At 40.0% G+C, this 15,000-nt stretch overlaps 2 protein-coding genes across 2 annotated transcripts in view; both read right to left on the minus strand.

The window, feature by feature from the left end:
• The window catches only part of LOC125033189 (titin-like), a 249,636-nt gene that overhangs the window by 19,902 nt on the left and 214,734 nt on the right, over nt 1-15,000 (minus strand).
• The window catches only part of LOC125033190 (titin-like), a 25,268-nt gene continuing 10,290 nt past the window's right edge, over nt 23-15,000 (minus strand). Inside the window, exon 2 of the mRNA XM_047624562.1 lies at nt 23-14,116. Within this exon, the coding sequence (XP_047480518.1) occupies nt 159-14,116 (13,958 nt within the window). The 3' untranslated portion in view covers nt 23-158. The remainder of the gene's footprint in view (nt 14,117-15,000) is intronic.

A 15,000-nucleotide genomic window follows, 5' to 3' on the forward strand; every position in this document is an offset into this window, starting at 1 on the left:
TCTTTGGTCACAGGCTTCTTCTTTGGCTTCATCTTAATCTGCACCTCTTCAGTGACTTCTTCAACGACCTTTTCTTCAGGTTCTCCTCAGGCTTCTTCAGAGTCACTTCTTCAGTAATCTCCTCGGTCTTAAATTCAGGCTTCTTCTTTGGCTTCATCTTAATCTGCCACCTCTTCAGTGACTTCTTCAACGACCTTTTCTTCAGGTTTCTCAGGCTTCTTCAGAGTCACTTCTTCAGTAACCTCCTCAGTCTTGACTTCGGGCTTCTTCTTTGGCTTCATCTTAATCTCCACCTCTTCAGTGACTTCTTCAACGACCTTTTCTTCAGGTTTCTCAGGCTTCTTCAGAGTCACTTCTTCAGTAACCTCCTCAGTCTTGACTTCGGGCTTCTTCTTTGGCTTCATCTTAATCTCCACCTCTTCAGTGACTTCTTCAACAACCTTTTCTTCAGGTTTCTCAGGCTTCTTCAGAGTCACTTCTTCAGAAATCTCCTCAGTCTTGACTTCGGGCTTCTTCTTTGGCTTCATCTTAATCTGCCACCTCTTCAGTGACTTCTTCAACACCTTTTCTTCAGGTTTCTCAGGCTTCTTCAGTGTCACTTCTTCAGTAACCTCCTCAGTCTTGACTTCGGGCTTCTTCTTTGGCTTCATCTTAATCTCCACCTCTTCAGTGACTTCTTCAACAACCTTTTCTTCAGGTTTCTCAGGCTTCTTCAGAGTCACTTCTTCAGTAACCTCCTCAGTCTTGACTTCGGGCTTCTTCTTTGGCTTCATCTTAATCTCCACCTCTTCAGTGACTTCTTCAACAACCTTTTCTTCAGGTTTCTCAGGCTTCTTCAGAGTCACTTCTTCAGTAACCTCCTCAGTCTTGACTTCGGGCTTCTTCTTTGGCTTCATCTTAATCTCCACCTCTTCAGTGACTTCTTCAACAACCTTTTCTTCAGGTTTCTCAGGCTTTTTCAGTGTCACTTCTTCAGTAACCTCCTCAGTCTTGACTTCGGGCTTCTTCTTTGGCTTCATCTTAATCTCCACCTCTTCAGTGACTTCTTCAACAACCTTTTCTTCAGGTTTCTCAGGCTTCTTCAGAGTCACTTCTTCAGTAACCTCCTCAGTCTTGACTTCGGGCTTCTTCTTTGGCTTCATCTTAATCTCCACCTCTTCAGTGACTTCTTCAACAACCTTTTCTTCAGGTTTCTCAGGCTTCTTCAGAGTCACTTCTTCAGTAACCTCCTCAGTCTTGACTTCAGGCTTCTTCTTTGGCTTCATCTTAATCTCCACCTCTTCAGTGACTTCTTCAACAACCTTTTCTTCAGGTTTCTCAGGCTTCTTCAGAGTCACTTCTTCAGTAACCTCCTCAGTCTTGACTTCAGGCTTCTTCTTTGGCTTCATCTTAATCTGCACCTCTTCAGTGACTTCTTCAACAACCTTTTCTTCAGGTTTCTCAGGCTTCTTCAGAGTCACTTCTTCAGCAACCTCCTCAGTCTTGACTTCGGGCTTCTTCTTTGGCTTCATCTTAATCTGCACCTCTTCAGTGACTTCTTCAACCTTTTCTTCAGGTTTCTCAGGCTTCTTCAGAGTCACTTCTTCAGCAACCTCCTCAGTCTTGACTTCAGGCTTCTTCTTTGGCTTCATCTTAATCTCCACCTCTTCAGTGACTTCTTCAACCTTTTCTTCAGGTTTCTCAGGCTTCTTCAGAGTCAATTCTTCAGCAATCTCCTCGGTCTTGACTTCAGGCTTCTTCTTTGGCTTCATCTTAATCTGCACCTCTTCTGAGATCTCTTCAACAATCTTCTCTTCAGGTTTCTCTTCAGGCTTCTTTTCTTCAGGTTTCTTGACTGTCACTTCCTCAGCAATGTCTTCAGTCTTGACTTCAGGCTTTTTCTTTGATTTCATCTTTACTTGCACCTCTTCTGTAACCTCTTCAACAACTTTTTCTTCAGGCTTCTTTTCTGGTTTCTTTTTAACCGTTACATCTTCTGAGACTTCCTCAATGATCTCTTCCTTTTTCTTATCTTTCTTTATTGTTACTTCCTCAGCAATTTGTTCTTCCTCTACTTTAGGCTCTTTCTTTGGTTTGATTTTTACTTGTACTTCTTCAGTAACTTCTTCAATCTCTTCTGGTTCACTTATTTTTTCCTCAATTGGTTCTCCCTTCTTTTCTTTCTTTATAACTGGAACTTCTTCATCTGATTCCTCCACTACTTCAATGACCTTCTTTTCTTTCTTTGGACCTCGTAACACAATAACATCTTCCTGATCTGCCCGTTGGAGATCCTCTGTGACAGTAACCTTTGCCTTGTCTCCAATCATGTGACTCTCTGGTATAGTGTCTGGAGCAAGCTCAGACGCAACTTCTAGAACCTGAAGGGAATCTTTCTTTGTTACAGTAACTCGCGCTTTTTCTGATTTGGGCTTCAAAGTCTCTATGTCACCTGGTGCCTCCTTTACTGAGATTTCCTGAACTGCTATCGATTCTTTTGGTGACAAAACAGATTTTGCAAGTTCTGGTTTTGGCTTTAGGCTTTCCAGGTCTTGTGATGCTTCCTTGACTGAAACCTCTTCAATTGTTACCGATTCGTGTGGTGCAATAGTAGCTGATGCTTTCTCTGTAATTGGCTTCAAGTCCTTCATGGAACCTGGAGCGTCTTTTACAGAAATTTCATGTATACTAATGGATTCCTGTTGAGAAAGAATAGAAGTAGCTTTTTCTGTTTTAGGTTTCCTCTCTTCAATATCTCCAGATGTTTCTTTAACAGACACTTCTTCAACTGTAACAGATTCATGAGGAGAAATTGTAGATGATGCTTGTTCAGTTTTGAATTTCAAATCTTTCATTGATCCTGGGGCATCTTTCACAGACACCTCGTGAATGGCAATAGATTCTTGAGTTGAGAAAACTGAAGTTGCTGTTTCTGTTTTTGGTTTTGTCTCACTAATGTCTCCAGATGTTTCTTTGACAGATACCTCTTCAACTGTAACAGACTCATGAGGGGCTATGACAGAAGATGCTTTCTCTGTTTGCAGTTTCAGATCTTTCATAGAACCTGGAGCATCTTTCACAGATACTTCATGGACAGAAATAGATTCCTGAGGAGAGAATATAGATGTTGCTACTTCTGTCTTTGGTTTTTTATCACTCAGATCTCCTGATGCTTCCTTCACAGATACTTCTTCAATTGTAAGAGACTCATGAGGAGAAAGGACAGATGAAGCTTGTTCTGTCTTGAATTTTAAATCTTTAAGGGATCCTGGAGCATCCTTCACAGATACTTCATGAACAGCAATGGATTCTTGAGGAGAAAAGATTGAGGTTGCCAGTCCTGTTTTTGGTTTTTCATCACTAAGCTCTTCAGATGTTTCCTTCACTGATACTTCTTCTATGGTAAGTGATTCATGAGGAGAAATTACTGATGAAGCTTGTTCTTTTTTCAGTTTTAAGTCTTTCATTGAGCCTGTAGTATCCTTAACAGACACTTCATGAACAGCAATGGATTCTTGTGGTGAGAATATTGAAGTAGCTTTCTCCGTCTTTGGCTTTTTATCACTTACATCTCCTGGAGCTTCCTTCACTGATACTTCTTCTACCGTGATTGATTCATGGGGAGAAATACTAGATGTTGCTTGTTCAGTCTTTGGTTTAATATCTGCCATAGATCCTGTAGCATCTCTAACAGATACTTCTTGAACAGATATGGATTCCTGAGGAGAAAGAATTGATGTGGCTTTTTCTGTTTTTGGCTTTCGTTCATTGAGGTCTGCTGATGCCTCTTTTACAGACACTTCCTCTACAGTAAGGGACTCATGAGGAGATATGCTGGATGTTGCTTGTTCAGTCTTAAGTTTTAAATCTTTCATTGAACCTGGTGCATCCCTTACTGAAACTTCATGAACGGCAATTGATTCCTTTGTTGACAATAGTGATGTTGCTGTTTCAGTTTTTGGTTTTTTGTCTGTAATATCAGTAAATGTTTCCTTTACAGACACCTCTTGCACTGTGACACTCTCATGTGGAGATATGACTGAAGATGCCTGTTCAGTTTTGAATTTTAGATCTTTCAAAGAACCTGGGGCATCCTTCACTGACACCTCATGGACAGCAATAGACTCCTGTGGAGAAAATATTGATGTTGCAGTCTCAGACTGTGGTTTCTTATCACTGAAATCTGCTGATGCCCCTTTTACAGATACTTCTTCCACTGTGACAGATTCATGTGGAGATATTACTGATGAAGCTTGTTCTGTTTTCAGTTTGAAATCTTTCATGGATCCTGGTGCATCTTTTACTGATACTTCATGGACACTAATTGACTCTTGTGGAGAAAGAACTGAAGTTGCTTGCTCATGCTTTAATCTCTTGTCTTTCATTTCTCCTGGGGCATCCTTTACAGTTACCTCCTCTACTGTTATAGATTCATGAGGAGATATGATGGAGGTAGCCATTTCAGTCTTTGGTTTTATATCCTTAATTGAGCCAGGTGCTTCTTTCACAGAAACTTCTTCTACTGTAATTGATTCATGAGGAGAAATAACAGAAGAAGCTTGTTCTGGGCTTAGTTTCAAATCTTTCAAAGACCCAGGGGCATCTTTTACAGATACCTCATGCACACTAATGGACTCTTGCTGAGAGAGCACAGATAAAGCCTGCTCATGCTTTGGCTTTTTGTCCTTGACCTCTCCTGGAGCATCCCTCACAGATACCTCTTGTACAGTGATTGACTCGTGAGGAGAGATAATTGAAGTTGCCATTTCTGTCTTAGGCTTTGCATCACTCATAGAACCAGGAGCTTCTTTCACAGAAACCTCTTCTACTGTGATGGACTCATGAGGAGAAATAATAGATGAGGCTTGTTCTGGGCTTAGCTTCAAATCCTTCAATGTTCCTGGAGCATCTTTTACAGATACCTCATGTACACTAATGGACTCTTGCTGAGAGAGTACTGATAAAGCCTGCTCATGCTTTGGCTTTTTGTCCTTGAAATCTCCTGGAGCATCCCTCACAGATACCTCTTGTACAGTGATCGACTCATGAGGAGAGATAATTGAAGTTGCCATTTCTGTCTTAGGCTTTGCATCACTCATAGAACCAGGAGCTTCCTTCACAGAAACCTCTTCTACTGTAATGGACTCATGAGGAGAAATAATAGACGAGGCTTGTTCTGGGCTTAGTTTCAAATCCTTCAATTTTCCTGGAGCATCTTTTACAGATACTTCATGCACACTGATGGACTCTTGCTGAGAGAGCACAGATAAAGCCTGCTCATGCTTTGGCTTTTTATCCTTGAAATCTCCTGGAGCATCCCTCACAGATACCTCTTCTACAGTGATAGACTCATGAGGAGAAATTATTGATGTTGCCATTTCTGTCCGAGGTTTTGCATCTTTCACTGAGCCAGGAGCTTCCCTAACAGAAACCTCCTCAATTGTTATTGATTCATGAGGAGATATCTTGGCTAAAGCTTGCTCTGTACTTATTAGTAAATCTTTCAAAGATCCTGTAGCATCCTTCACAGAAACCTCATGAACGTTGATGGATTCCAGAGGAGTTATAACTGAAGAGGCTTGTTCATGCTTTGGTTTTGCTTCTTTCATGTCACCTGGTGCTTCTTTAACAGATACTTCTTGAACTGTCAATGATTCATGAGGGGAAATGATGGCTGTAGCCAGTTCTGCCTTGGGTTTTACATCTTTAACAGAACCAGGTGCCTCCTTCACTGAAACTTCTTGAACAGCAATAGAATCTTGAGTTGTAAAGATAGTCTCTGCTGTTCCTGTTTTTGGCTTTATATCCTTTATATTACCAGGAGATTCTTTAATACTAACTTCCTGGATAGTGATGGACTCGTGCTCAGAGAGAACTGATGTAGCTTGTTGAGTTTTTGGCTTAACTTCAGATACTGACCCAGGACTTTCCTTCACATTTATCTCTTCCACTGCAATTGATTGTCGCGGTGAAAGTATAGATTTTGCTGTTTCAGTTTTAGGTCTGTGTTCCCTTACTTCTTCTGGTTCTTCCTTTACATTTATCTCTTGAACTGTAATTGAATCTTGTTGAGGAAGGATGGTCTGAGCTCTTTCTTCCACATGCTTTAACTTCCGCACTTCATCAGTAGATTCATGTACTTGTGTATGAGAGACACTTATTGATTCTGTTGGTTTAAGGACTACTTGTGCATACTGTTCATTCGTCTTAGCATGAACTACACTGTGTGGTGTTTCCTCAGTAGAGACCTCTGTGATCTGTATTGTCTCCTTCATTTCAGGTAGAATCATAGTAGCCGTTTCTGTTTTTCTTTTCTCTTCAGGTACAATGTGAGGAGCTTCATCAGGAGTTACTTCAGAAATACTTACAACTTCCATATGGTCCATTTTTGTTTTTGCAGACTCAGTCTTCTGAGGCTTATAATCAGGCATCTTTACAGCCATTTCATGACTGGAGACTTCGGATACAGCCACTGATGAACGCTTTTCAAATATCTTCTTAGCTTTTTCTTCTTTTGGCTTTACATGTGAAATGTCGCCAGTGTGTACCTCGACTTGAGTCTCTTGAACTGAGATGGATTCCTGTTGAGGAATAACCCTCTTAGCCTTATCCTCCTTTGGTTTGGCCTTTGGAAGATCTTTTGGAAGTTCATGTACTTTAACCTCTTGAACAACAAAAGATTCCTTTTCTGACATTACTTGTCTTGCCCTTTCTTGTGATGGAGTTCTTTGCTTTGTAGATTTAGGAGCTTCTTCTGACTGAACTTCTGAGACAATAACTGACTGTTTTTGGGAAAGAATTGTTTTAGCTCTGTCTTCAGAAGGTCTGCGATGTTTTACAAATCCAGGTGCTTCAACTGTTGATGTCTCTGATACAATTATATGCTCTTGTCTCACAACAGCTGGCTTAGCTCTTTCCTGGGAAGGTCTTCTTTCTCTTATGGAAACTGGTTTTTCCTCTGTCTTTACTTCAGAAATCATGACAGATTCACGCTTTGATACAGAAGTTGTAGCTCTTTCTTCTATTGGCTGCTTGATTTTTATTTCTCCTGAACTTTCATGAACTTTAGTTTCCTCAACTGAGACATAATCCTGGGGCATTGCAATAGGCTGAGCCTGTTCCATTCGTGGTGTTGGATGCTTTGACTCTTCATAATTTTCTGCTACGGTAACAGATGAGACAGTGACAGTTTCATGAGGCTTCACTACAGGTAAAGCTTTACCTTCAAGCCTCACATGCTTCATTTCGGCTGGAAGTTCATCTGACTTTACTTCGGAAACTGTAACATGTTCTCTTTGATCAAACACAGCAGTCGCTTTTTGTTCTGTAGTTTTTTCAGGAGTGACACTAGATGATGATTCTCTTAAATCAGCTTCATGAACATTAATGCTTTGTTGAGTTGTTTGGACAGTCTTTGCTGTTGCTGCCATTGGCATAGCAACTTTACCCATTGCCTCTGCTTGATTAAAAGCAGAGACTTGCATAACAGAAATAGTCTGTTGTGTATCTAGAAGACGACGAGCCTGCATAGCTTGTGGTGTGGCTTTAGATGCTGTTTCCTCAATCGTTTCAATAACAACTTCTTCCGAACCTGAGACATGGGCAGCTGGCTCCATTACCACCTTGCCTGAGGCATGAATAGGTTGTTCTGATTTTAATATGCCTGTAAGTATATTAGGTTGTTGCTGAATCACTAATTTTGAAGTGTGTGGTGTAAATTCAAGTTTTGCATGGCTAGTGCCAGTGGTGTCAAATGTAGGGACAATCCCCTCCTGCTCTGCTACCTCGGGATGGTTGACATGAGCAAGGTGAAGGGGAGTAATAACTGGTTTGGCTTCAACATTATGCACTGATGGTAATTCTTTAATGTCATAATTTTGTTCCTTGGTTTCTGCACTTATTTCCAAAACTGACACAGATTGCATTTCTTCTATATTTGGCATTGCTTTCTTTTCTTCTGGTTTCACTTCTTTTAACAATTTTCCAGCCTCACTCACATCATGTTGCATAACTTCTGCAGCTTGCTGTGGATTTATGGTAATTTTTGCAGTTTTACCTTCCAATTTCCCTGCATCTTCCATTTTCTGGATGCTTTCCGATAATTCAACATTTGTAGAAATTGCAACTATATGGCCTGGGGTGCGATTTACTATACCAGTTGTTTCCTCTGGCTTACTTAATTTAAAGTCTCCTTCCGATTCATGAACCCTTACTTCATGCACCTGTACTGTATCTTGTGGGATGACTTGAGTTTTAGCCTTGCTTTTTATAGTTTCTTTTTCATCTCTGTCTGTAATGGGGGACTCTGCTCTTGTTTCTGTTATTTGAACAGATTCATGACCAGGAGCACATGATTCCTTTGGTGCAGCAGAAAGTGGTTTTGGCTGGGTATAATCCTGTTCTTTCTGATGCACAAATGGTTCACTAACAGCAGTAGCATGGTGTGGAATATGACTTGTCTTAGCCTGCTCTTCATTAATCTTATCTATATCTAACATATGAATATTACTTTCTGCACTGATTTCAGATACAGTCAGTGAATGCAAAGGTTGCGTGATATCAGACTTCAGTGAAATTGTTGATGGCTTTTTAATTTCAAGAGTTCCTTCTTTTTCTTTAGATTCCATTTCAGATACAGCAATAGCTTTCTGAGGTATGATATCTGGCCTTGCCTGTGCATTCTCTGGCTTAATATCCTTAAAATCTTTCACTGGTGATTCTGCTCTTGTTTCAATTACTTGAATGGGGACTTTTTCGCTTTCATATTCAACATTTGCAAGATCTTCTATTGGTTTCTCTTTTTTATATACACCTTCTTTCTCACTAATGCCTACAGCTGTAGAAGAAGCAATGACATGAGCAGTAAGAGATACTGAAGCTGACTGTGATGGCAACATTTTCTGCTGAGCCAGTTCAGACAAACTTGAATCTGTATGAGTCTCTTGTACAACTAATGGGATATTTGGTGCTTGTGTCTGACTGGGTAAAGAAATTGTAGGGAACTTGTCTGCTTCATGAACTCCTTCTTTTTCATGCAAAATAACCTCTGAGACTGACACAGTTTTTGATGGAATTAAAGATCCCATTCCTTCTTCAGCTTTTGGCTTGGGAGCAACAGGAAGTTCCTCAGCCAGAGACTGTGGAAGTGTTTCAAGTACAGTTATAGCTTCCCCTGTGCTCATGATCCCTTCTGCCTTCTGTGTTTCTGGTTTTTCATCTTCATGCCATCCTTCACACTCATTTATTAATACACCAGATGAAAGAGCCACCTTAGCTGCATGAGTAAGTTCAATTGTTGCATTTTCCTTTTCAGGCACTGTTTTTGGAACTACTTTGCCAATAGTTTCCTCACTTTCCACTTCAGTGATCAAGAGAGGCTCAAGCCCTCCATTTATTTTAGATTTTAAATGTAATTCAACAGGCTTCTTTTCCATAAGTGACTCTTCTTTTTCATGCATGTCAGTCTCAGTAATAGTTATTGCCTTTTGTTCTTCAAAACTCTTTGTTGCTTCTTTAGATTTTGGTTTGTCAGGAACATCAAAGTCTATAACTGAAGATGATGCACAAACTTCTTCTGTAATAATAGGCTGCATACCTTCCACCAAATGTGTTTTTGCAGTAGTTGTTGGATGCTGAGAAGGATTATATTTTTCTTCAGCCTGGGCTGCATGGATCTCCAAGACAGATGCTGCATGGAAGCTCTTTAGATCTACTGATGCTGATTCTCCTTTTGGAATACTGGTTGTAAAATCTTTAATAGTATCTTGAATGGTGCTTTGAGTTATTTCCAGTGGAATATGACCAGGTACTTGCTCTTCTGTTGCTGTATGAGAGTATCTTGGGATCTCTTTGAATTCCTCTTCTTTAAAACTCACAGACACTTCTGAAACTTTCACAGACTTTTGAGGGACAACAGATGTACTTGCCATATCTGTGAAAGGTTTGGCTTCTTTTAATTCCCTTAATGGGGACTGAGCTTTTGTTTCTTGTACTTCAAGGAAGTGTTCACTGCATTCAACTTTACCTTGAATAACCAAGTCTTCAGGCTTGCTAGGCTGGAAATCCTTTTCTTTCTGGTGAGCTTGAGATTCAAGTATTTCAAGTGCCTTTTGAGGAATAAAGCTTGTTTTTGCTTTTCCTGTAGGCAATATAGGTTTACTTAGAGTGTCCACAGGAGATTGAACTTCAGTATCAGCAACAATGACAGAATGGAAAGTGTTTATATCCAATTTATCTGCCTGTGCTTCTACTGGCTTCCGAATCTTCAGGGGAGCTTCACTCTCTTGGACATCTGATGCAGAAACAACAAGAGATGATTTCTTGGAATGAATAAGAGATGCATGATGTTCTATTTTGCTTTCCTTTGGAAGTTCTCTTATAGGAGATTCTGCTTTTGTTTCTGAAACAGCTATAGCTTCTTGTCTACCTTCCATTTGTGTAGCTTGCACTTCAATTGGCTTTTCTGGCTTATATTCTTTAAATGAATCATGTTGCTGTGTTTCCATGACATTAACAGACATTTTTTCCAGGATGGATGCCCGTGCGGTTTGCTCCTTGTCTATACGAGACTTCCATGATGCAGCATCTTCCTGAACATCATGACCTTGTATGGTAAGAGCTTCCAAAGGCTGCATTTCTGTCATTCTGCCTTGCTGTTGTAATGGTGCTTGTTCAGGAAGAACATCCTCCTTGTCAGCCTTAAATATTTCAGAGATTTGAATATACTTTTGTTCTAATATGTTGGGCTTTGCCTGTTCTAGTTTTTCTGCATGCTTTTCCCACTGAACAGTGTCCTCCTCCAGTTTTGGTTCAGCAATAATAACAGCTTCTGACTGTTTAGTAACTGTTGTCTGTGTTGTTGTTGCTCTCTTAGGCGCTTTAGATTCATACTTCTCTTCTGCATCATGCACTATAATCTCTTCAACTTGTGGAGCATTCTGTCCAGTGAGGCCACACTTGAGGCTCTCAAATATCTGTTTTTCCTTCTTCAGATCTGCAATACTTTCATGAGGAATTTGTTCTGTTACCTGAATTGTTTGTTTAGTATCTTGTTCCATGACTGTTGCCTTTTGTGTCTGTTTCATTAAGTCTGAGAGCTGAGAAATAGTTTCCTCACTTCTGTGATCTGTTGTAGTAAGTGCTTCAAGTGGCTCCAGCATACCTACAGCTGTCTCTATATTTGCCTTTTCAGTTTCAAACTGAGTGCCACCTTCCTTAGCATATATTTCAGTAATAGAAAGTGAATCATGTTCCATTACCATCAACTTATGCTGAGCTAAATCAGCTGTTACTCTTGGAGGCCTTTTCAGGGGTGAAGGTTGTTCTTCAGGAAGCCTTTCTGTAACTGTCAAAGAATCTTTTAGGTCCTTAGTTACAGTGGCTCTTGCTTCCTCCCCCTTTTCACTCTGGAAAGTTTCACATGAATCTATAGTTTTAGTATCAGTTACTTGCAATGATTCTGATGAAACTAATTCAGGCCTGATGCTCTCAGTTCTTAGCGGCATCTTTTCCCCTCTTCTCCATGGAGTTGGTTGTTCTTCTGGGATTTTTTCTGTTATAGTAAGTGAGTCCTTTAGATCCTCCATTATTGTAGCTTTCACTTGCTCACTCTTTACAGGCTGAAGATGCATGTAGGTATCTTCAACTTTAGTATCAGTAACCTGGAGAGATTCTGAGGAAACCAACTCAGGTTTTATGCTCTCAGTTTTAAAGGGAACTTTCTCACCCCTACTCCAAGACATTGGTTGTTCTTCTGCAATCTTTTCTGTCACAGTTAGTGAATCCCTCAAATCTTCTGATATTGTGGCTTTTACTGGCTCACCTTTCTCTGGCTGTAGGTTTACATAACTATCTTCAACTTTAGTATCAGTAACCTGAAGAGATTCTGAAGAAACTAACTCAGGTTTTATGCTTTCAGTCTTAAAGGGAATTTTCTCACCCTTTTGCCATGCCAGTGGCTGTTCTTCTGGGATTTTTTCTGTCACAGTTAAAGAGTCCTTTAAATCTTCAGTAACTGTGGCCTTTGCTTTTGTAGCTTTTTCTGGTTGTAGGTGTACATAAGTATCTTCAACTTTAGTATCAGTAACTTGAAGAGACTCAGACGACACTAACTCAGGCTTTATGCTCTCAGTCTTAAATGGAATTTTCTCACCCCTTTGCCATGCCATTGGCTGTTCTTGAGGGATATTTTCCATCACAGTCAAGGAATCTTTAAGTTCTTTTGTGACTGTTGCCTTTACTTGTTCTCCTTTTTCAGTTTTCAGGGCAACATACGTATCTTCAGCTTTAGTATCAGTAACCTGAAGTGATTCTAAAGAAACCAGTTCTGGTTTGATATTTTCAGTCCTGAATGGTATCTTCTCCCCTCTTTTCCATGGCATAGGCTGTTCTTCAGGGATCTTTTCTGTAACAGTAACTGAATCCTTAAGCTCTTCAGTGACTGTAGCAGTAACTTCTTCTCCTTTTTCTGTCTGTAAGGTAATGTATGTATCTTCAGTTTTTGTATCAGTGATCTGTATAGATTCAGAAGCCACAACATCTGGTGTAATACTGATCTGCTTCTTCAAGTGAATTTTTTCTCCACGATGCCATGGGGCTGGCTGTTCTTCACTCAGATTTTCAGTCACTGTCACTGAATCTTTAACATCTTCCATAATAAGTGTTTTTGCCTGTTCGGGCTTAGGTTTCTGGCTTTCAAACATCGATGTTTGTTCAAGCAATATTTCATCTGTCCCTGTAGTTTCCTCTTTTATTGTTATCCTTTGCTCTTTTTCTGTAGATTCTATGGAAGGTGCAAAAGTAGGTATAATATTAGTGAACTCTTGTTCTTGTTGAGTATTAAGTTCATGTACAGTAACGTGTTTGTGAATTGGTTGGGTCATTGTTTCAGTGGTAGTTATGTCAGTGATCTCCACGGTTTCAGATTTTTGCTGATTTTTCTCAGGAGCTGTAGGTGTTTGTGTATAAGTATGTTCATCATCCTCTTCTACTAGAATTGTTTGTGACTTTGCAGACCTTGTAGGAGATGGACCTATAAATGTAAGTGTCTCTGATACTGAAGCCCTGTTATATTCAACTTTTGATTCCACAGCCTTACATGTCAATGTTTGTGGGATTGGCTCAAGAATGCATTCTGAGAACATCTCTTGTAGGTCTTTTTCCTGTGTTTTGGTGTGAGTCTCTTCTGTTTCAGTTACTGCAAGTGGGACTATATCCACATCAGCAGGAGCTGAGATGTCAATTAAAGAACCACGGTGGGTGCTTGGGAAAGTAACTTTGCATTCTGTGGCAGGACTTTCAACTTCTTCTTCAATTTCAGTAATTTCCAACTGTGGCAGATCTGACTGTTCTGTATCCTCCCTGCTTTCTGATACTGTAATATGTTGGTCGGTCCTTCTTATTCTTATAGCAGGGACATCTGAAAGAACAGTTGGGAAACTAGCCTGTGCAAAGCCCAATATAGGCTCATACTCTGTTGAAGTTTGAGCAAAATCTGGCAGAAACTCTTCAGTAAAGTCTTTGGTAGTTTCACCCATTACTTTACCCAGTTTTGGCTTCTGAATATCTTCTTGTTTCTGAATATCTTCTTGCTCACTTATTTCCTCTGTACAGATAGTTGTTTTCTCTTGCCACTCTTTCCCAGAGGCAACTTTAGGTGTAGGCACAATATGAAGATCAACTGAGGACTCAAATTCTTCTTTTGGTTTGATTTGCTTGCCAAGGGTATTTACCTGGGTTTCCTCTCTGACTGTTCCACCTTCTACACCAATACCAACCATGACTTCATGAGTCAATCCTTCTTCATCACTTGTTTTCTTAGACTGTTTTTTAATAGTCCTCAAAGATATGTCCTGTACTGTTGCCTCTTGGATATCAGAAGCATCCACCGGTGTTCTGTCAACATCTACAGACTCAATGCTCATTACACTCTTTAACTCTTTAACTGTTGTATCATCCCGTTTATCAGGTGTAAAAGTAATGGTTGATGTCTCTGATTCACTCTCTTGCAAATCTTCCCCCCACTTAATGTGTTGTGTTTCAGGTACATGTTTGGTTTGTTGTATGTCTTGCTGTACTTGTACATCTTCAGTCTTCACTTCAGATGTGGTAACTGTAGAGGATGGGCTTGATGTCATGCCTGTGTGGAATGGGACAGAGGGCCTGGTTAAAGGAGTATCAGGAAGAAAAGTTTCTTCCTCTGAAGTAGGGTAATGTGTAGATGGTGTGGAAACTGGCATCACTGTAATAGGTGAAACAGTCGCATATGTAAATTCTGGAGCATCCTGTGTATGTATAACTTCAGTTGCATGAGTTCTTTGTATCTGTGGGAAGGTGATTTCTGTTGTTTTGTGTAATTCAGCAATAACAGAAACTCTTGGATATCTTGTGATAAGTCCAATTTCAGAGACAATATTTATAGGTTCTGTGTTAGCAACTCTCATATCAGGAACATGCATTGTTGTGGCATAAACTGTTTCTGGAGTAATTGTTCTGAATTCCTCTGTGGTGTCATGTTCCAGGATCTGTGTCAGTGGATAATGAACTTTCTGTCCCTGTGCTGTGACAAAAGTTAGAGGTAGTGTTGTGATAAATTCCAGTTCAGGAATTTGTGTTATTTTTGCCTTTATTCCTTCTGGAACTGTTGAAACTAAATCCTCAACAGTGCCCTGTTCCAAGAATGATGTAGAAGGATACTGAATCTTGTGTCCAGCATTTGAAATGAATGTTAAGTGTTCTGTTAAAGCAAATTCCAGGTTAGGAATAACTGATTCTGTAGCACAGACTTCCATTGGAACAGATGTTTCAATAATCTTTGATGTTTCATTGTATTCCAGTGTGAATGTAGATGGATAGTGGATTTTGTAGCCTGCCTCAGACACAAGTGTCATAGGTGATGCTGTGGCATATTCCAGTCTAGGGATATGCAGAACTGTAGCATGCATTTTTTCCTGAATAGGTAATGTGAAACTTTCAGCTATTATATCATGTTCAGTGGAATATGTTGGATAATGAAGTTTTAGG

Source organism: Penaeus chinensis, chromosome 16 (assembly GCF_019202785.1).
Source record: "Penaeus chinensis breed Huanghai No. 1 chromosome 16, ASM1920278v2, whole genome shotgun sequence".
Taxonomy (NCBI): Eukaryota; Metazoa; Arthropoda; class Malacostraca; order Decapoda; family Penaeidae; genus Penaeus; species Penaeus chinensis.